The sequence below is a fragment of the Callithrix jacchus genome, chromosome 12, assembly GCF_049354715.1.
Source record: "Callithrix jacchus isolate 240 chromosome 12, calJac240_pri, whole genome shotgun sequence".
NCBI lineage: Eukaryota > Metazoa > Chordata > Mammalia > Primates > Cebidae > Callithrix > Callithrix jacchus.
In genome coordinates this window covers 91,292,695-91,315,345 of record NC_133513.1, presented here as the reverse complement: position 1 = coordinate 91,315,345, position 22,651 = coordinate 91,292,695, and the positions used below count along the sequence as shown (strand labels likewise).

The 22,651-nt window shown below is 39.9% G+C and overlaps 1 protein-coding gene across 2 annotated transcripts in view; it reads left to right on the top strand.

Moving 5' to 3' along the window:
* Nucleotides 1-22,651, top strand: part of HPSE2 (heparanase 2 (inactive)) — an 880,681-nt gene that overhangs the window by 834,947 nt on the left and 23,083 nt on the right. For both annotated transcript variants that reach the window (XM_035268743.3, XM_002756506.5), the window contains 2 exons: nucleotides 13,282-13,427; nucleotides 20,677-20,823. In XM_035268743.3, the coding sequence (XP_035124634.1) occupies nucleotides 13,282-13,427; nucleotides 20,677-20,823 (293 nt within the window). The remainder of the gene's footprint in view (nucleotides 1-13,281; nucleotides 13,428-20,676; nucleotides 20,824-22,651) is intronic.

Below are 22,651 nucleotides of genomic sequence, written 5' to 3'. Positions count from 1 at the left end.
AAATCAGGTAGTGTGATGCCTCCAGATTTGTTCTTTTTGCTTAGTCTTGCTTTGGCTATGTGGGCTCTTTTATGGTTCCATATGAATTTTAGAATTGTTTCTTCTAATTCTGTGAAGTATGATGGTGGTATTTTGATGGGATTGCATTGAATTTGTCGATTGATTTTGGCAGTATGTATGATCATTTTCTTTCTTTTTTTTTTTTTTTTTGAGACAAAATTTTGCTGTTGTTGCCCAGGCTGGAATGCAATGGCATGATCTCGACTTGCTGCAATCTCCACCTCCCAGGTTCAAGCGATTCTCCTGCCTCAGCTTCCCAAATAGCTGGGATTATAGGCATCTGCCACCACACCCAGCTCATTTTTGTATTTTTAGTAGAGATGGAGTTTTACCATGTTGGCCAGGCTGGTCATGAAGGCAATATGGTCATTTTCAGAAAGGAAGAAACCAAAAGAAAAATATTAATATGTTTTCCCATAAAATTTTTTTTAATTCTCCATGTCAAAAAACCAAAAACAGTGATAAAAGCCAAACTACAAACTTGAACAGAATATTTATACCATATACAACTAAAGGATTGTTGCTACCAAAATTAAAAGATATGTTACAGAGGATTCTGGGAAGATGGCAGAATAGGAAGCATCATGAATCTGTCTCTTCACCCAGACAACAATTGCACTGGCAGAATCTGTTTCATGTAACAATTTTAGAACTCTAAGGTCTATTAAAGGCTTGCAGCTTTCAAGGAAAGACTCAGAAGGTGAAGTGTAGCTAATTTTCATCAATTTCAGCTCTTAACTCAGTAGGGACTACCCATTTCCCACCTCTTAGCCCAATGTCAGGTAACTGTGTATATGTTCCTGGAGCAGTTTGCATACAGTTTGCAGGAGTCAGGGTGGTCAAAAATACCCCATCTTCTAAATACCAGGGATCTCTACTCTGATCTCTGATTACTGCTTCTGACCAAGAGGTGCAAATAGAGGCAAGCAACCATTTTGTTGCACCTCCCTCCATTAATACAATCCCCCTCTGGCTAAAGTGCCTGTAGGGAATTTACAAGGTTGGTGCTCTTTTTTTCTCCCTCTCTCCTTTCTTTGTCTTTTTCCTTTCAGACATTAAATACAGGAATATTCAAAAGCAACTGTGTATACAGGGAAAAGTAGAAAGTAACTACACATACCCAGGAAAAGGTGCAGGCTCAAAAAAGACCTGAGAAGACCTTAAGTTTGTACCTCAAGCTGATCCTTGACACAGAGACAGCCTACAACACTTAAACACACACACACACACAAAACAAAAACAACTAAAAACCAGCAAACCCTAGGGAGGAAGAGGATGTGATTTCCAGAGTCATATCCAGTTTTCAACAACAAAAGATTACAAAGCATACAAAGAAACAAGAAAGTATGGCTCATTCAAAATAAATAAATAAATCCATAGAAACCATCCTTGAAAAAGACCTGATAGCAGATCTACTAAGCAAAGACTTTAAACCAATTCTCTTGAAGATGCTAAAAGAAGATGTGGGAAAAGTCAAGGAAATGATGTATAAACAAAACAGAAATATCAGTAAAGAGAAAGAAAAGCTGTAGAGAAACAAAAAATTCTGGTGCTGAAAAGTACAGTGACTGAATAAACATTTAGTAGAGGAATTCAAAGGCAGACTGGAGCAGTCAGAAGACAGAATCAGCAAATTCAAAGGCAGGACAGTGGAAATTATCTAGTCTGAGGAACAGAAAGAAAAAAGATTGAAGAAAAATGAACAGGGCCAAAGGGACCTGGGGGACACCATTAAATGGACTAATATACACACTGTAGGAGTCCCAGAAGAAGAGAAAAAAAGAGCACAGAAAAGAATCAATGAAACAATGGCAGAAAACATCTCAAATTTGATAAAGAATATGCATATAAACATCCAAGAAGCTCAATGAACTCAAAATAAGATGAATCTAAAGAGATCCACACTAAGACACTTTTAATCAGACTTTTAAAGGCCAAATCAAATCTTGAAAGCAGCAAGAGTGAAGTGAATTGTCAAATATAAGTAATTCTTAGTAACATTATCAGCAGCTTTCTCATCAGAAACTTGGAGGGCCAGAAGCCAGAGAGCCAATATATGCAAAGAGCTAAAAGAAAAAAAAACTGTCAACAAAGAATCCTATATCCATCAAAGCTTTTTCTTCAAAAATGGGGGAGAAATTAAGATATTCTCAAATAAAGAAAAGCTGAGAGATTTTGTGACCCCTACATGTTTCAATGAAAGTATACTAGACAGTAATTCAAAGTTGTATGAAAAAATAAAGACCTCAATAAATATTAAATATATGAGCAAATATACAAGCTGGCATTATTATAACAATAAGTTTTAACTCCTATTAAGACAATGGGTTTTAACGTTTTTTCTGCATGATTCAACAGACTAATACCTCTTTTAAAAACAATTATTAGTCTAAAAGCTAGTATTATTGTTACTTTAGTTTGTAACTCCAATTTTTGTTTCTACATAATTTAAGAGACTAATGTATTTAAAAGAATTATCAGTTTATGTTTTGGGGGCACATAATGTATAAAGATCTAATTTTGTGACATCAACAAACAACAGAAGGGTGAGGACAGAGCTGTAAAGGAGCAGAGTTTTTATATGTTGTTAAAGTTAAGCTGGTATAAATGCAATCGAGTGTTATAATTAGGATGTTAAATGTAATACCAAAGTAACCACAAAGAAAATACTATATGCAAAAAAAGTAATGAGAAAGGAATTTAAACATTTCACTAAAACATATCAACTAAACACAAAAGAAGACAGTGATATAGGAAATGAGGGAGAAAAAAGCTACAACATATAGAAAACATCAAAATGGCAGAATTCCCTCCTTATCAGTAGTTTACTTTAAATGTAAATTGATTGGAGAGGATCCAAGATGGCCAAATAGGAACAGCTCTGGATTGTAGTTCCCAGCAAAAATGGAGGGGGAGTGATCACCGCATTTCCAAACAAATTTTTACTGCCCACAAACCAGGAGATTCCCAGGTGAAAAAGCACCATGAGCCTCCAATGTGGCTGTTTCAGCTGGCACAGCAGCTCTCCACACAAAAACTCACACAAATCCAGGTGCCATTTCAACTGGTGACTGGAATGCCTGGGAGACAGAGTCACCCATTAAAATGAAAAAAAAGGAGCCGAATCAGGGAAACAGGTGATCTGGCTAAGCTGATCCGACTCCCACAAAGACCAGCAATCTGAAATGCTCTGGATTGAGAGGTTCACAGCAAGCACAGCTGGAACCAGGACAGTCCAGCTCTGTGGGGGAAAGGGCATCCATCATTACTGAGGCAGTCCACCATTACCAAGGCAGTCCACCATTATGGAGGCAGTCTGCCATTACTGAGGCAATCTGCCATTACCAAGGCAGTCTGCCATTATAGAGACAGTCCACAAATACTGAGGCAGACCGTCATTACCAAGGCAGTTCTAACTATACCCCTATAGACAAAACTGCAAGGAAGTTCACACAGCAGCTGGGCAGAGCCCACGGCAGCTCAGCAATGCCTCTGCTGGCAGATTGTGAGTAGGCTACCTCCTTGCTGGGCAGGGATTCTCTGAAAAAAGGGAGCAGAATCACAGGAACTTATAAATAAAACCCCACCTTCCCAGGACAGAACACCTGGGAATAAAAGGCAGTTATGAGTTACGCTGCAGCAGACTTAAACGTACCTGCCCAGCAGCTCTGAACAAAACAACAGAGCTCACAGCTCAGCACTTGAGCTTCTATAGGGGACAGACTGTCTCCTCAAGCCGCTCCCCAACTCCCATATAACCAAAGAGACACCTATAAAGGAGAGCTCAGGCTGACATCTGGTGGGTATCCTTCTGGGACAAAGATAACAGAAGAAGAAACTGGCAGAAACCCTTACTGTTCTGCAGCCACTGCAGGTGATCCTCAGGCAAGGAGGGTCTAGAGTAGACCTCCAGCAGTCCTACAGCAGAGGGGCCTGACTGTTAGAAGGAAAACTAAGAAACAGAAAGAAATAACTTCATCATCAACAAAAAGGATGTCCACTCAGAGACCCCATCTGAAAGTCACCAACTACAAAGACCACAGGTAGATAAGTCCACAAAGATGGGAAGAAACCAGTGCAAAAAGGATGAAAATACCCAAAACCAGAACACCTCTCCTCCTTCAAGGGATCACAACTCCTCACCAGCAAGGGAACGTGGCTGGATGGAGAATGAGTATGATGCATTGACAAAAACAGGCTTCAGAAGGTGGGTAATAACGAACCTCTCTGAGCTAAAGGATTACGTTCTAAACCAATGCAAAGAAACTAAGAATCTTGAAAAAAGGTTTCACAAAATGCTAATGAGAATAAACAGCTTACAGAGGAATATAAATAAATTGATGGAGCTGAAAAACACAACACGAGAACTTCGAGAAGCATACACAAGTTTCAATAGCTGAATCAACCAAGCAGAAGAAAGGATATCAGAGATTGAAGATCAAGTCAATGAAATAAAACAACAAGGCAAGATTAGAGAAAAAAGAGTAAAAAGAAATGAACAAAGCTCCAAGAAATATGGGATTATGTGAAAAGACTTAATCTATGTTTGATAGGTGTACCTGTATGTGACGGAGAGAATGAATCCAAGCTGGAAAACACTCTTCAGGATATTATCCAGGTGAACTTTTCCAACCTAGAAAGGCAGGCCAACATTCAAGTCCAGGAAATACTGAGAACACCACAAAGATATTCCTCAAGAAGAGCAACTCCAAGGCACATAATCGTCAGATTCAACAGGGTTGAAATGAAGGAAAAAATGTTAAGGGCAACCAGAGAGAAAGGTCAGGTTACCCACAAAGTGAAGCCCATCAGACTCACAGCAGATCTCTCAGCAGAAACCCTACAAGCCAGAAGAAAGTGGGGGCCAATATTCAACATCCTTAAAGAAAAGAAATTTCAACTTAGAATTTCATATCCAGCCAAACTAAGCTTCATAAGCGAAGGAGAAATAAAATCCTTTATGAACAAGGAATTGCTCGGAGATGTCATCACTACCAGGCTTGCCTTACAAGAGCTCCTGAAAGAAGCACTAAACATAGAAAGGAACAACCAATACCAGCCACTCCAAAATGTACCAAATGGTAAGGAGCATTGACACAATGAAGAAACTGCATCAATTAATGGGCAAAACAACCAGCTAGCATCAAAATTGTAGGATCAAATTCATATATAACAATATTAACATTAAATGTAAATGGGCTAAATGTCCCAATCAAAAGACACAGACTGGCAAATTGGATAAAAAGTCAAAACCCATTGGTGTGCTGGATCTAGAAAACCCATCTCATGTGCAAGAATACACATAGGCTCAAAATAAACGGATGGAGAAAGATCTACTACACAAATGGAGAGCAAAAAAAAAAAAAACAGGAGTTGCAATCCTAGTCTCTGATAAAATGGACTTTAAACCAACAAATATCAAAAGAGACAAAGAAGGTCATTACATAATGGTAAAAGGATCATGCAACAGAAGAGCTAACGATCCTAAATATATATGCGCCCAATACAGGAGCGCCCAGATACATAAAGCAAGTTCTTCATGACCTACAAAGAGACTTAGACTCTCACACAATAATGGTGGGAGACTTTAACACTCTACTGTCAATATTAGACAGATCAATGAGACAGAAAATTAACAAGGATATCCAGGACGTGAACTCAGACCTGGAACAAGCAAACCTAATAGACATTTACAGAACTCTCCACCCCAGATCCACTAATATACATTCTTCTCTGCACCACATCACACCTACTCTAAAATTGACCACATAATTGGAAGTAAATCACTCCTCAGTAAATGCAAAAGAACAGAAAGCATAACCAACAGTCTCAGACCACAGTGCAATCAAATTAGAACTCAGGATTAAGAAACTAACTCAGAACCACACAACTGCATGTAAACTGAACAACTGGCTCTTGAATGTTGACTGGATAAACAATAAAATGAAGACAGAAATAAAGATGTTTTTTGAAGCAAATGAGAATGAAGACACAACATACCAGAATCCCCGGGACACATTTAAAGCACTGTCTAGAGGAAAATTCATAGTAATAACTGCCCACATGAGAAGCAAGGAAAGATCTATAATCAACACCCTATGATCAAAATTGAAAGAGCTAGAGGAGCCAGATCCAAAAAGCTCAAAAGCTAGGAGAAGGCAAGAAATAACTAAGATCAGAACAGAACTGAAGGAGATAGAAACAAACAAAAAAAAGTTCAGAAAGCAATAAATCCAGAAGTTGATTTTTTTTGAAAAGATTAACACAATAGACAGACCACTAGTCAGATTAATAAAAAAGAAAAGAGAGAACAATCAAATAGATGCAATAAAAAATGATACAGGGAATGTCACCACAGATTCCACAGAAATACAAACCACCATCAGAGATTACTACAAACTCTATGCACATAAGCCAGTAAACCTGGAAGAAATTGATAAATTCCTGGATACTTATACCCTCCCAAGCCTACACCAGGAAGAAGTCGAAACCCTGAATAGACCAATAACAAGGGCTGAAGTTGAGGCAGCAATTAATAGCTTACCAACCAAAAAAAAGCCAAGGTCCAGATGGGTTCACAGCCAAATTCTACCAGACATACAAAGAGGAGCTGGTACCACTCCTTCTGAAACTATTCCAAGCAATCCAAAAAGAGGGAATCCTCTCCAGATCATTTTATGAGACCAACATTATCCTGATACCAAAACCCGGCAGAGACTCAACAGAAAAGAAAACTTCAGGCCAGTCTCCATGATGAAGACAGATGCAAAAATCTTCAATAAAATACTAGTAAACTGACAGCAACAGCACATCAAAAAGCTTATCCATCACGATCAAGTAGGCTTCATCCTGGGTATGCAAGGCTGGTTCAACACATGCAAGTCTATAAACGTAATTTGCCACATAAACAGAACCAAAGACAAAAATCACATGATTATCTCAATAGATGCAGAAAAGACCTTCGACAAAATTCAACAGCCCTTTATGCTAAAAACTCTCAATAAACTAGGTATCGATGGAACGTATCTCAAAATAATAAAAGCTATTTACAACAAACCAACAGCTGTTGAAATCTGGCACTAGACAAGGATGCCCTCTCTCACCGCTACTATTCAATATAGTATTGGAAGTTCTAGCCAGAGCAATCAGGCAAGAAAAAGAAATCAAGGATATTCAATTAGGAAAGGAGGAAGTCAAATTGTCTCTATTTGCAGACAACATGATTGTATATTTAGAAGACCCTGTCATCTCAGCCCAAAATCTCCTCCTGATAAGCAACTTCAGCAAAGTATCAGGATACAAAATCAATGTGCAAAAATCACAAGCATTCCTATACACCAATAACAGACTTAAAGAGAGCCAAATCAAGAATGAACTGCCATTCACAATTGCTACAAAGAGAATAAAATACCTAGGAATACAACTGACAAAGGATGTAAAGGGCCTCTTGAAGGAGAGCTAGAAACCACTGTTCAACAAAGTAAGAGAGGACACAAACAGATGGAGAAACATTCCACGCTTATGGTTAGGAAGAGTCAATACTGTGAAAAGGGCCATACTGCCCAAAGTAATTCATAGATTCAATGCTATCCCCATTAAGCTACCAGTGACCTTCTTCATAGAACTGGAAAAAACCACCTTAAACTTCATATGGAACCTAAAGAGAGCCCACATGGCCAAGTCAATTCTAAGCAAAAAGAACAAAGCTGGAGGCATCACGCTACCTGACTTCAAACTATACTACAAGGCTACAGTAATCAAAACAGCAAGGTACTGGTACCAAAACAGAGATATAGACCAGTGGAACAGAACACAGGCCTCGGAGGCAATGCCATACATCTACAATCATCTGATCTTTGACAAACCTCACAAAAACAAGCAATGGGGAAAGGATAACCTGTTTAATAAATGGTGTTGGGAAAACTGGCTAGCCATGTGCAGAAAGCAGAAACTGGACTCCTTCCAGACACCTTACACTAAAATTAACTCCAGATGGATTAAAGACTTAAACATAAGACCTAACACTATAAAAACCTTAGAAGACAACCTAGGCAAAACCATTCAGGACATAAGCATAAGCAAGGACTTCATGACTAAAACAACAAAAGCATTGGCAACAAAAGCCAAAATAGACAAATGGGATGTAATTAAACTCCAGAGCTTCTGCACAGAAAAAGAGACAATCATTAGAGTAAACTGGCAACCAACAGAATGGAAAAAAATATTTGCAATCTACCCATCTGACAAAGGACTTACATCCAAAATCTATAAAGAACTAAAACAGATTTACAAGAAAAATACAAACAAACCCATTCAAAAGTGGGCAAAGGATATGAACAGACACTTTTCAAAAGAAGACATATATGAGACCAACAAACATATGAAGAAATGCTCATCATTGGTCATTAGAGAAATGCAAATCAAAACTACATTGAAGAATGGTGATCATTAAAAAATCCAGACACAACAGATGCTGGTGAGGATGTGGAGAAATAGCAACACTTTTACACTGTTGATGGTAGTGTAAATTAGTTCAATTTACTAATTGAAGTTTGGAGATTCCTCAAGGACCTAGAAATAGAAATTCCATTTGACCCAGCTATCCCATTACTAGGTATACATCCAAAGGATTATAAATCATTCTATTATAAGGACACATGCACACGTATGTTCACTGCAGCACCGTTTACAATAGCAATGACTTGGAACCAACCCAAATGTCCATTAATGATAGACTGGACAAGGGAAATATGGCACATATACACCATGGAATACTATGCAGCCATAAAAAAGGATGAGTTCGTGTCCTTTGTAGGGACATGGATGAACCTGGAAACCATGATTCTCAGCAAACTGACACAGGAACAGAAAATCAAACACTGCATGTTCTCACTCATAAGTGGATATTGAACAATGAGAACACATGGACACAGGGAGGGGAGCATCACACACTGAGGTCTGTGGCAGGGGGACTAAGGGAGGGACAGTGGGGGGTAGGGAGTTGGGGAGGGATAACATGGGGAGAAATGCCAGATATAGGTGATGGGGATGGAGGCAGCAAATCACATTGCCATGTATGTACCTATGTGACAATCCTGCATGTTCTTTACATGTACCCCAGAACCTAAGATGCAATAAAAATATATATTAATTAATTAATTAATTTTTTAAAATGTAAATTGACTAAACTTTCTAGTCAAAAAACAGAGCTTGGCAGAAAGGATTTAAAAAGAAAAACAGGATCCAAGTACATGCTGTCTACACAGAGATTCACTTTAGACCCAAAAACACAAACAGATGGAAAGGATGGAAAAATATATTCCATAAAAATAGCAACCAAATAAGAGCAGGGCTGCTTTACTAATATCAAACAAAATAGATTTTAAATTTTAAAAGGTTATAAGAGATGGTAGGGGGCCAGGGAGGGACAGCATCGGGGGGGGCGGGGGGGAGGCCGGGGTGGGAAAACGTGGTGAGAAATGCCAGATGTAGGTAATGGGGGGATGGAGGCAGCAAACCACATTGCCATGTGTGTACCTATGCAACAGTCCTGCATGATCTGCACATGTACCCCAGAATCTAAAGTACAATTTAAAAAAAAAGAAAAAAAAGATTATGAGAGACAAAGAAGGATATTATATATTAATAAAAGGTTCAATACAGCAAGAATATATAACAATTATAAATATTTACACACCTAATAACAGATCACAAAAATATATGAAGTGAAAATTGCCAGAATTAAAAGAGAACAGACACTTTTGCAATAACAGTTGAAGACTTCAGTATCCCATTCTAAGTAATGATAAGAAAAACAAGAGAGATATAAGGAAGTAAAGGAGTTAAACAACAAAATAAATCAACTAGACCTAACAGACATACCAAACACTTTACCTAGCAACAATAGCATAAACATTTTTCTCATCGAATATGGAACATTTTCCAGGATAAGGCTGCAAATTAAATTCAAATGTGGGATACAAATGCAATGGAATATTACTCAGCCTTACAAAAGAAGAAAATTCTGACATATGCTGCAACATGGATGAACCTTGAGGACATTATGCTAAGTGAAATAAGCCAGTGGCAAAAAGACAAATACTATGAGTCCATATTTATGAGGTACTTAGAATCGCTGCAGAGGCAGAAAGTGGACTGGTGGTTGCCAGAGGTCAGGGGAGGGGGAATAAAGAGTTAATATTTAATGGATACAGAGTTACAGTTTTATAAGATGAAAAGTTATAGAGATGGACAGTGGTGATGGTCATATAACATTATGAATTTACGTAATACCACTGAACTATACACTTAAAAAAGGTTAAAATGGTAAGTTTTATGTTATGTGGATCTCACCACAGTAAAAAAAAAAAAAAAAAAAAAAAATTGGGAAAAATGTTGGTCATTAGGAATTAACCTCTTTAGAGTTTTGCCCAGGTATCCTCATCTACTTTCTTAGAGAATGGCATGGCATTTAGCTAGCTCCTGTTGAAAAGCAGACAGGTTTCAAGTTAGTAAATTTAAAGTTTGCCACTCAATAATGGTGGGGGTTATATAAGTTTATTTTTTACCTCTACATAATTATTGAGAATTAAGCATAATAAACATACTAAATATCTCCTTTTTCCTGAATGTGAGTGACTTGCGTACAAACATGTCTCACATTAAGTGAAAATTGCTATGGACACAAAGATAATGGCCACACCCAAATACAACTTTGAGAGCGAGTTAGCCTTTTCAAGTTACCTAAATAAAAACCAGGGTGTTTGCGATAAGACATTGGAATGAAGAATAAGAAAAATGGGAACGAACTGTAGTGAGTCGGAACTGGAGAAACAGAAGTATTCGTGCTTTTGCTCTTCTTGTCTTCTAAATGCTTTGTTAAGTGTAAAAATCAGAAAATAAATTTTGGCAACCTCTATACAAAAACTAAGGATCCCTTCCAGATTCTATACCCACCCTTTATGTTGAATTTCTTGTTTGTCGGCCGCCTGTGTCTTTATATAATATGACTCTGTACTTCACAGCATGAAGGAAAGTGTTGTACAGCCACTGGAGGCAAATAGATCTCTATTTGCTTTGGTGGTCAACCATTCACTAGTTTGTGACCTGAAATATACCTTGAAACATTCTCATATCTAATTATTATTATAATTATATCAGAGGAGCTACTGAGAAAATAGTACTAATTGTAGCTAACTTGCAGTTCTTTACTTTTATTATTTAAAAGAAACTACCTTGCAAATTAGTAGGAAAAAGGTAGAAATCCCCTTGGAATGTGATAACCACTTCATAATCACCAAAAACACAAAAAGTTTCAAAAAACACAGAAATTGTAATCAAATTTGAGCACATAAAACCCACGACACTTTTTCCATTTATATAATTGATAATGATCATTTGCCATTTTTAGTATCAGGAGACCATATTTAACAGCCATCCTAAGGTCACTTAAAATTAAAGCAAACGGTTGGGGCCGGGCGCGGTGGCTCAAGCCTGTAATCCCAGCACTTTGGGAGGCCGAGGCGGGTGGATCACGAGGTCAACAGATCGAGACTATCCTGGTCAACATGGTGAAACCCCGTCTCTACTAAAAATTACAAAAAATTAGCTGGGCATGGTGGCACGTGCCTGTAATCCCAGCTACTCAGGAGGCTGAGGCAGGAGAATTGCCTGAACCCAGGGGGCGGAGGTTGCGGTGAGCCGAGATTGCGCCATTGCACTCCAGCCTGGGTAACAAGAGCGAAACTCCGTCTCAATCAATCAATCAATCAATCAATCAATCAATCAATGAATAAAGCAAACGGTTGGGCATGGCTTAGAGCACACTACTCAGGGCAGATTTGGAGCCATTCTAGGGGCAAAAGGGCTTTGAGACTTTGTTCTGATTTACGTAGTTCATCAGATATTTTTAAGTTGCTGATATTATAAATGACCACGCAAGAAAAAAACAGATTATCAAGGCTTCTGCCTGAAAAGATGAAGGCTAATAAAACACAGCTGATGTCTTTAAGGCATTGAAGAGTATGCACTGAATAGTATATTCACTGAATTCAGGAATTAGAGAGCGGTAAGAGGTCCTAAACATATTAGGAAGCCCTATCTTATACAGTGCGTTATAAATACTAAAGTCATTACTTCATAATAGATAAGAGCTTACACAATAGAAATATAAATTTTATATTTATATCAAATGCAAACATAAACTATTATAGCAAATACAACAGAAATTAAACTGGGCTTTTGTAAGCGCAGATAAATGTGTGGCCCACAGATTGAATGTCTTTAAATGAATTACAAATGTTCATAGAATGGTTAAAGCGTCACATTCTTTACACTTTTTATTGCCAAACTATTGAGGATAACCAAGAATTAGCATCGTGGTTTGCAAACATTTTTCTGTTTGCCTTTATGGCTCTGGAATCAAGGACTCTAGTCTCCTACGTGGAGAAGCTTCACCTCAGTCCCACTACAGTAATAGTCTTCAGTGACAATATTTGGAGAATGACAGTTTGGATTATCATGTTAGTAACAGTTCTAAGGAATAGAAATAGTCCATTCCATAATTAAACAGGAATTATAAACCACTATAAAATTAAAGTCATAGGCCTCTAATCCCAGCACTTTGGGAGGCTGAGGCGGGTGGATCACGAGGTCAAGAGATTGAGACCATCCTGATCAACATGGTGAAACCCCGTCTCTACTAAAAATACAAAAAATTAGCTGGGCATGGTGGCTTGTGCCTGTAATCCCAGCTACTCAGGAGGCTGAGGCAGGAGAATTGCCCAAATCCAGGAGGTGGAGGTTATAGTGAGCTGAGATCGAGCCATTGCACTCCAGCCTGGGTAACAAGAGCGAAACTCTGTCTTAAAAAAAAAAAAAAAAAAAAAGTAAAGCCATAGGAAAAGAAAGTTGAAAATGTAAAGCCACGAATGGTTTTATTTCATATATGAAAAGCCTTGATTCATTTGTTCAAATGCTGCTGTGGGCCGACTCCACTTACAAATCCCAGTTTAGTTGAAAGGCCACTCTAGACAGTGCCCACTTCATCATCAACACGGGTTCGTGTTTCACAGGGCTGACCATGCTTGCAGGCTTAGGGCCGCATTGGTCATGACTCACTTTGCTCCCAGTAGGAAATGATTTCTGGCCCTGTGTTGTTTAGTCTCAGAACACCTGTACATGTGTTCTCTCTCTGACCCTCTCCCTCTCTATTCTCCTCAGGACTACTGGCTCTCTCTCCTCTACAAGCGCCTGATCGGCCCCAAAGTCTTGGCTGTGCATGTGGCTGGGCTCCAGCGGAAGCCACGGCCTGGCCGAGTGATCCGGGACAAACTAAGGATTTATGCTCACTGCACAAACCACCACAAGTAAGTCCTCAGAGAGACAGCGCAGAAAGGCCACCTCAAGGGGCTCCCACCCCATCCCATTTGGGACCCCGTCAAGACTCAATTCCATTCACTAATCTTATCGAAAACTTTTTGCCTCTGGAATCACCATACCTACTCTTTGCAGGTTTCAAATCATTTCTGGTAAATAGCTTTTACTCCAAGTAAACCCTCCCTTCTCATACTTAGCGGATTAATCATAAAAGGTTCCTAAAATTTTTGCCATTTGTTCATTTACTTATTCATCCAACAAATTTTTATTGGGCATTTTCTCTGTGCCAGTTGATGTAATGCCCACAAGGCTTTTTTGTGTGCCTAAGCTTCAGCCAAGTCAAGAGGTATAAAATCTTTTCCTATGATCCACCAGCAGAGCTTGAGAAAATAAATCTCCCTTCTTAAGATGCATGCTGGAGAGCTATGCCACTAGAAAACCAGCAGTAGATCAATGTGTCTCAAGCTGGGGGTCCCCAGAACTAAAGGAGTGCCCAGAGGTAGGCATCTGAGCTTTAGAGCCATTTCCAGTGTGTTGAAAATCTTTTTGGTGATTTTAAGAATTAAGAGGCTAAATGAAATCTGGGCTTCCTTTTTGGGGGGCTCTGGACTTATGACAACCTAATGTGGTAGTGTGGGCTTATCTTTCTTTTTTAGAACAGAAGCACTCGTTGTCATTACAGTTGTCTTTAAAACAGGAAAATAAATTATCAGTAAACAAAGTTTGGCAGATAAAAAATTTTAACACATGAAGACCATAAGGGAAAACTTTAAAACTGGGGGCACGGGTTGGGGAAGGGGGGCTCTAAAGCAAAATCCATCTGGCCAAATATGGCTTTCTTACATCACTTCCTGTTTAAGGCAGAGTAGGCTGCCCTGGAAAACAGAATTCTTTCTCTTTTTTTTAATGCAAAGACATCCTGGTGGGGGATATGGGGCAGGAATTGTAAGCAAGTGTCTCCAGCCAGACCTTCATTCCAGCCCAGGCCTATCAGGAGCTGATCAAGGGGAGTAGATAGCACAAAGAGCATGGAGTGGTCAGGTTACAACAGATGCTCCTTCTCCTTCCTTGATGAGAGAGGAGCCAAGCCAATTAATTTATCATGATAAGACTTTTCAAAGAATCACTCTGAGCAGAGGGGGGCTAGGGGCCAGTTGTCTTGTCAGTAGATACAAGTGCCTATTGTAAATGAGGGGAGGCTGGCTTGGGCAGAGGCCAGAGGCTGTCAACATCCCTTTTGCTCAACAGGAAGCTCAATCCAATACCTGACAGAGAGTGACTGCTTTATGGCCTTGGCCTGGAGTTATCTGATCATCACACAAGGAAACATTGTATTCCTTGTCTCTGCCCTGGCCCTGAGGTAACCACCCAAAAGGTAGACCTCAGATTCAAGAGAGAAAAATTACTCCTGGCACCTTATATATCTGTTGGAAAGCACATCAGTCTGTGGCCTTTATACTGCTAGTCTGAGGACTCAGGGAAAAAATGTCTGCAGCCATGAGCTTAGCAGAATTTGCATCTCCTCATAGAAGCCTCCTCACATAATCTCACTCAGTGTTCATCCTCATTCTTTAACATTCTCATGGGAAGTTGTCATTAATATTCTGAGTATACCATGAACTCAGGGCCAGTGCCTCATTCATTTTTGTGTTCTTGACGTCTAATGTAGTGACTGGCATGAAGGTCCTGGGAAATGTTTGCTAATGAATGAATGCATGCAGAAATTGGGCAGCAAGATGCTACTGCTGATTTAGAGTTAAAGCTTTTTCCCCTTTGATATTACCATGTCAGCCAGAAGAAAATGGTATGGTGGAGTGGTTAGGAATTCTACCATTCCCTAGCATGAGACCTCAGACAAGTTACTGAAATCATCTGTATTCAAGACTCTCTGTCTACACCACCAGCTTTCCCCAGTTTCTATGCAGTCACTCCAGAACCTCTCTGGAGAAAGTGTCACTGGGCTTCTATCAGTACAACCTTTCTCCCTGCTAAAAAAACAGAAAGAAAAGACTTTCATAATCCATTCTACATATGACCCTAATGATAATAATTGGGGTGAAGGTGTTTTTGTTCCTATTAGATTCATAAAGAAAACCCACCATGAATGCATGGAGCTGGCTGAGGTTGCAGGGCTCCTCCATGTCAACAGGTGTCAGTGCTTAGCTAGGATAGGTCAAAGATAGACGTGTCTGCTCACCTATCTGAGAAACCACGTGCCGTTAAGGAAGCACTGCTGAGTCAGGTATCTGTGGCTAACAGGACAAAATCACAGAATTATCCCAGAGTGGCCATGGTGGATTCATACTATTCAACCTTGACCAATACTCTGAAAATATCTGTCATGTGTCAAACCAGGGATTAGGAGAGAAGGTATAAACTTATGAGTAGAATAATCCAGAGAAAGTGTCTATTAAAACAACCCCTGCACTCCAGTGTGTATTGAATACTTGCTGTGTGACAAGCATCTTGCCAGATATTTGCATTTATTTTATTGAATTTCAAAAGTTTTCACCCTTTGCAATTTCACCCCTACATGCAAATAACAGCATTAATAATGCAAAGAATGTTACATTTGGAAAGAGCCCTTAGAGATCATTCAGCCCAGTGTCCTGTTCAATACAGGAATCCATTTCACATATCCCTGGCAGTCATGCAACCTCTGCATGGACACCTCACTGCCTGTCATGGCAGTCCCTTGCATTGTGGGTCATTTCTGACCTTGTAGAGCGTTGCGCTCTCTCTTATGATTGATTTAGGAGAAAATGTTAGATTCTCATACCAACACCAGCAGGTGCTATTCTGTTTTCTGTTCTAGAATTAACAAATTAGGACACTGGCAGAATGGCAGTTCTTGCCCTCGATCTTCTTGTTCAGAGAACAATCAAGTTTTGACAAGGAAGCCTTTTTTTATGAGCCATTCTGCAGAGACAATGTATGTTTCTGGGGTGGAGATGAGGTCCTTAGCCAAGTTCAGAACCAATTAGAACCTGGTGGATGTTGAAGCAAAATTAAGCCTTTTGGGGTTCAAGTTCGTTTATTATTGGCAAAACATGACTTCCTGTTTTTCAGAAGAAGTTTTTTTTAAAACTCATAAAAATGGTTCCTAAGGCTTCTTGGACATCAAATGGGTCTTACAAAACAATATTTTGATGAGTTAAGTGTAAATGAATCAGAAACATGTGGATTAAATTTCCCTTAAAATACACAGGGGCTTTGAAATTAAGGGAAAAAATGTTTGGCAAAACATGGCCTGACTTTTACCGAACCCAAAACCTTTATATTAGATTTGGAGACAATGGATCAACCCAGTTTCAAGCACATTGACTTTCAGTGGGAATGACTGTGGACTGCAAAGCATCATCCTCCCTTCCCTTTCCCAGCCTCCCAGCTTCACTGGAGACATTTCTAGAACATGACTGCTTTCTATCTGGAAGTCAAGATGCGCACCTCCCCACATGACATTCCCTACCTCATACATGTGGGATATTCCAATTCCAGCCTCCCTTCCCTGACTCACTTCCCCCTCCTCTCATGGCAACACAGAGAAGATGTCAGGCAGGAAAAGAACAGCCAGAAAAAATGAACTCCAGATACATGGATTCTCTGCTGGTGAAAAAAAAAAAAAAAAACTCACCCATGAGTGAGACATGGGGCAAGACAGATGGTCCTCTCAGAAAACTTCTCTCCTGAAAGGAACATTCACTAAGGTAACCAAAAGCCACCTGGACTTGACAATATCAGAAGGCCAGCAATTGCTTGCAGGCCAAGCCTTCACACACCATTTTCTCCAAGATTATTTTTCTGTGGTCAGAGAATATATATTCCTTAGGAATTTGGATTCTCAACACACTACTTTCAGGTTGGTGCTGCACTCCCAGCCAAGAATGTGTCTTTGCAGCAAAAAGTCCTCTCTTAATTGTCCTTGCCCATAAGCCAAGCAGGGAGAGGGATGGCTAAGGCAGTCTTTAATGCCAATTCCTACCTGAGAAGGCACTATGAGTTCTGAGAGCCTCTACATGTGGGCCTCTGGGCTGTACTGGTTTGTCTCCCCCAGGGGAACTATGTAAGTGGAAATCAGGCCACTGCCAAACAGCTTGAAAAAGACAGCTTTCCCTGCAGCAGTGCTGTGATTTTAGGTCTCCCTCCCACCCACCACTTCCCCACATCCCACCTTCTCTTCTGCAGTCTCCAGGGGCTCATTCTGCCCCAGCTCTGCAGAGGAGAAACTCATAAATGCAAGCACGTGGCTCTCTCCTCCTCCACGGCTGGCCTTTGTTTGATGGTAGCCAGCAAAAGAGTTTACTGCAGTCTGGCAAAACTGATACCCATCCACATGTATTTTGTTCCCACTCTGAAGCCTAGAGGTCCTGCAATTAATAGTGTCTTCCTCAGTTTTTCAGATAGCTAAGCTAAGCTGAAAGCCCACCAATGGAAGAGAGTCGATATTCTTCTTTAATGATGGTCAACACTGCTTCAGACTGCCAGCATCCTTGCTGCCAGCATCATTTTTCAGAGTTCTGGGGACACAAGTCTGCTTAAATCAACTGGCATTCTCTTCTGACCTAACTCATTTAGCTACAAAAGCTAGTTCACATGCTGCAGGGGATTAAGAAGGACCAGCAGAGGAGAAATCGGATGGAAGAGTTGTTTTAATAGTTTAGCAGAACACAAATGCAGGCATCCAAAAGCCTTGAACACAATAACGTACCCTCCTGCAGATGCAAGAAAAACCCTCTGACACACAGGCAGCAGAATATACTTTGGCAGTTCTTCCAATAATCTTAATGGGTTGTTCTAAGCAAGTGATTCCCAAACCTAATTCATCTGCCGAATAGCCCAGAAAGATTTTTTTTTTAAGATTCCCAGTCCCTAATCCCAAATAGATTGAATCAAAATCTCCAGGGAAGAGTCCTGGAAACTGTGCTTCTAAAAAAAACAAAAACCAGAAAAACTCCATGTCGCCATACTGACCTGTCCCCGGTCACTCAACTCTTAATTAGCACCTTTAGAAGCAGAGGTGAGTGACTCAGGATGAGGGGTGCTATTTCTACAAGGAATGATGCTTTCCTCTGGGCAAAGTTGACTTAGAGTTTCTCTGAACTCCTTTGAAGGTGGCGCTGGGTCATTTTTTTCTGTTTCCTCTCATTAACCCATCCAGATGGGGCCCTAAGGGACCCCTTAGAAACAAAGTATTTTTTCCTGCGGAGAGAAGGAAATCATTATAGCTTTGTTGATACATGCTGAAAGGCTTGTGGTGTAGGCATACAGTTCTCTCAGGATTCTCAACATCTTATGCTGGTTTAAAAGGATTCCAAAAAGGTGAATAGTCTTATAATCTTGAGGTAGGTAAAACAGCAAAAGAAGAAATCAAAAAGATAAATTTGACAACATAAATGTTGTTTAACTTTTATATATTAGAAAACAATGCAAATAAACTGAAATGGTCAAAGAAAACTGGGGGAAATTTTTCAGACAAAAGATTGCTCTTTAATAAATAAATGGTTTTTATAAATCAATGGAAAAATAGGCAAAAGTGGCTGGGTGTGGTGTCATGCCTGTAATCCCAGCACTTTGGGAGGCTAAGGTAGGCCATTACTTGAGGTCAGGAGTTTGAGAACAGCCTGGCCAACATGTTTCTGCTAAAAATACAAAAATTAGCTGGACATGGTGGCGCACACCTGTAATCCTAACTACCAGGGTGACTGAGGCAGGAGAATACTTGAACCCAGGAGGCGGAAGTTGCAGTGGGTCGAGATCACACCACTGCACTCCAGTCTAGGTGACAGAGAAAATAAAAAAAAAGAAAAGAAAAATAGGCTAAGGACATTGTCAGCTTACAAAAGAAATTAAATGGTAAATGAAAAAATGCTGTATGTCAGCATCAATTTTTAAAAATATGAATTAATACAACATTGAAATCCCATTTTCACCTCTCAGGTTGACAAAGGTATTTTAAAAGAACACCTTGGAAGTGCTCTAAGGGGTATGGGGAAATAAGTGCTCTCATACAGAGCAAGTGGGGGCAAAATTAGTGAAAACTTCTCAGAGTTAATATCAGTGTCATCAAAATGTGTGTATCTGTCAGGATAGGGGAAGTTATGCTGCAATAATGAAGAACCCCCAAATCTCCATGGCTTTCAATAAGAAAATTTATTTCTCATTCACACTACTTGTCCATCATGGCTCAGCTGTATCTCTGCCCGTATCATTTTCATTTAATCGAACAGACTCTGTCAAGAACATGGTCGGTTTTCAACTGAAAACACTGGCAGAGGGAAATGAAACATGGCAAAAGATAGGCTGAGTCCTAAAGCTTCTGCCTAGAAGTTTTACCATGTCCACTTACATTTCACTGGACAAAGCAAATCACGTGATTACTCAATAGAGCAGGAATAAAAATTAAAAAAAAAATCTTCCCACAGGGAGATGCATCACTGGGAATGAACTGGGAAATTTGGTGAGGAATCATACAACATGCATTTCCCTTGGACTAATGATTCCAATATCTAGGACTTTATCCATCAGAAATAATCAAAAAGTTTCCATGCAATGAAGCCCTTCGTGACATAATTTATAATGGTAAAAATTTTCAAACATGAATTGTTTGAACTGCAAAAGTAGGGGGTTAGTTAAATGAATTATGTTACACTTCTGTGATTGAAAAGTTTAGCATTCTTCTACAAGTAGAAAAAGATGTAATGACATGGGAATATGTTTAAGGTGTTCATTAATGGAAAAAAACCTCTGTAAATAATGTGATTCCAGTTATGTAATACTGAGTAATAATGTGTCAAAGGACTCAATGAATATTTATTGAAACTAAAAAATACTGGAAGGATGTTTGCCAAAATATTATCATATCTCAAGATATGAGGGTTATGGGGAATTTTGTTTTTCTTCTTTGTGTTTCTCATGATTTTTCCTTCTTTGCAATCAGCATGTTTTACTTCCATACTATGGTAATATATGCCATAAAATATATACATTATATTTTCTAAAATCATTGCAATAAATATAAACAAAAACAAAAGGAGTATAGGAGGAAGTGGCTATCATCTTTGCAAGAAACCACGATAACAAGGCCTTCCTGTCTTTTAGGGTCTATGGTGGCCAAGTTTTTAAGTGCCATTTTCTGGGGTGTTCATATTTTGTACAGTCTATAGACTGTACAATTATTTAGGAGCCTCTAACTGACCACTTTGTTTCCATCTTTCCCTTTTCTCTTTCTCTGGATCTCAGCCACAACTACGTCCGTGGGTCCATTACACTTTTTATCATCAACTTGCATCGATCAAGAAAGAAAATCAAGCTGGCTGGAACTCTGAGAGACAAGCTCGTTCACCAGTACCTGCTGCAGCCCTATGGGCAGGAAGGCCTAAAGTCCAAGTACGTGCCCAACCTGATAATACCTCGGGAGGAAGTGCAGCAGCAGCTGAGGGAGCAGGGAGCTGAAGGCACCAAGGTTGCTAGTAATTCCCTCAAGGGCTCAGTGGGATGGAGTAGGACAAAGAGTGGTCTGGGGTCAGGTGACCGTTGACTCCTTTTGGGAACCTGCTTGAGCCCCTTCCTATCTTTGATTCCTCAATTGTAAAGCCAAATGGTGGAGAAAGTATTTCTCAAGGAGGGTACTCTTGATATTTACGCAAGATAATTCTTCATCATATAGGACCATCACACTGTAAGCTGTTTAGTATCCTTGGCCCCTGCTCACCAAATGCCAATAGTGCCCCATGGTCATGTAGCAACCAAAAATCCTGGTATTTGAGAACTACATCCCTCGCAGCTGTAACATTCTGTAATGCTACATTCTGTGACGCCTTCGTTGTTAACATCTATTAACCTCATAGGGCTTGGAGGAAGGAGCACTATAAACAAAGAGTTTAGTGCTCAAAACTTCAGAGATAAAGAGTCTGTCCTGCCCCTAACTTTATAACTTGAGCATATCATTGCTCCATCTCAGCTTCTTCATCTGAATAATAGAACAGACATTATATTCTGAGGGCTCTGTGGCCCCTTCAAAACTCTACAAATATATGATTCTGTGACACTCTCTACCTCCCTCAATCTCTGCTAGAGACCTATTGACAACATGGATCTCTACGAACAGAACAACTCTAGGCTACAGTGAGAAGGGCCTGGTCAAGGGCAAGGCCACCCCAGCTCCCTGAGCAAGGCCTCTCAGGAAGGCTGTGGGATACTCTACAGACTGGAGGCATTCCCATTCCATTTTTAATGTTTACCAAGTTTAACAAAGCTGTAAACTTGGAGCAGGTGGCTTGCACTCCAAGAGCTGCCCACAAATATTTGTGCTATAATTATTCACTGTTTCATTGCAACCTTGGTGGCTTGCATTTGGCTTCCAGTCGTATTTGCAATGGGAGCAAAAAGCAATCTGGGAAGTCACTTATTGAGTCTCTTTAGCCCACCCTAGATCTTCATTTTCAGTCTCGGTTCACATGCTGGCTGGCTCTTTTTTCTGGCTACATGTACATTGCCTCTGCTTTTCTTTCTTCCCAATCCTACCTATGTCAGCAGGATTCTCTTGAGTGTTTTATCCCTTTTCTCTCCACTTCTGAGTAGTTCATGATGAGTGTGCTGAATTTCTGGCCTTCATCCTAGGCAGGAGACCTGGTTCTGGTCCCACCTTTGCCACTAAATAATCATACCTGGGAAAGTATTTTATTCTAATGCTTTGGCCTCAGTTTCCTAATCTTCAGATTTCAAGGGTTGTTGTATATTTGGTAAGATCCTGTGCAGCTTGAAAACTCTTATCCTGGGTGTGATTTTCTGAGGACCATGAGTGATTTAAATCTCCTGCTGCCATTAAATAATGATCTGCAAAGCCATTTCTGTCAGAAAGGCTGACTCCACAGCAGTGATTAGGGTCCTCTGGTTAGGGTCCTCTGGAACCGAAGAGCTTAGGAGCTGAGCCTGCCCAGTGTCAGGAAGACTGTGTGCAATGTGTGGAGGGGGACTGGCCAAATGCTTTAGTGTAATGAGCCAAGGTGTCCATCCCTGCTCTGCTACTTGCTGGCTGTGTGTCTTTAGGCAAGTTATGTCATCTCTGTGAGCATCAGTTTCCTCATCTGTAAAACCTCTCTAGTGTAGCAAAGTAAATAAGGTCATCTGTGTAAAGTTCCTGACACACAGTAAATGTTCAGTAAATGTCCACTGTCTTCCTTTTCCTCAACTCAGAACTCGAGCTGGCTGGGAA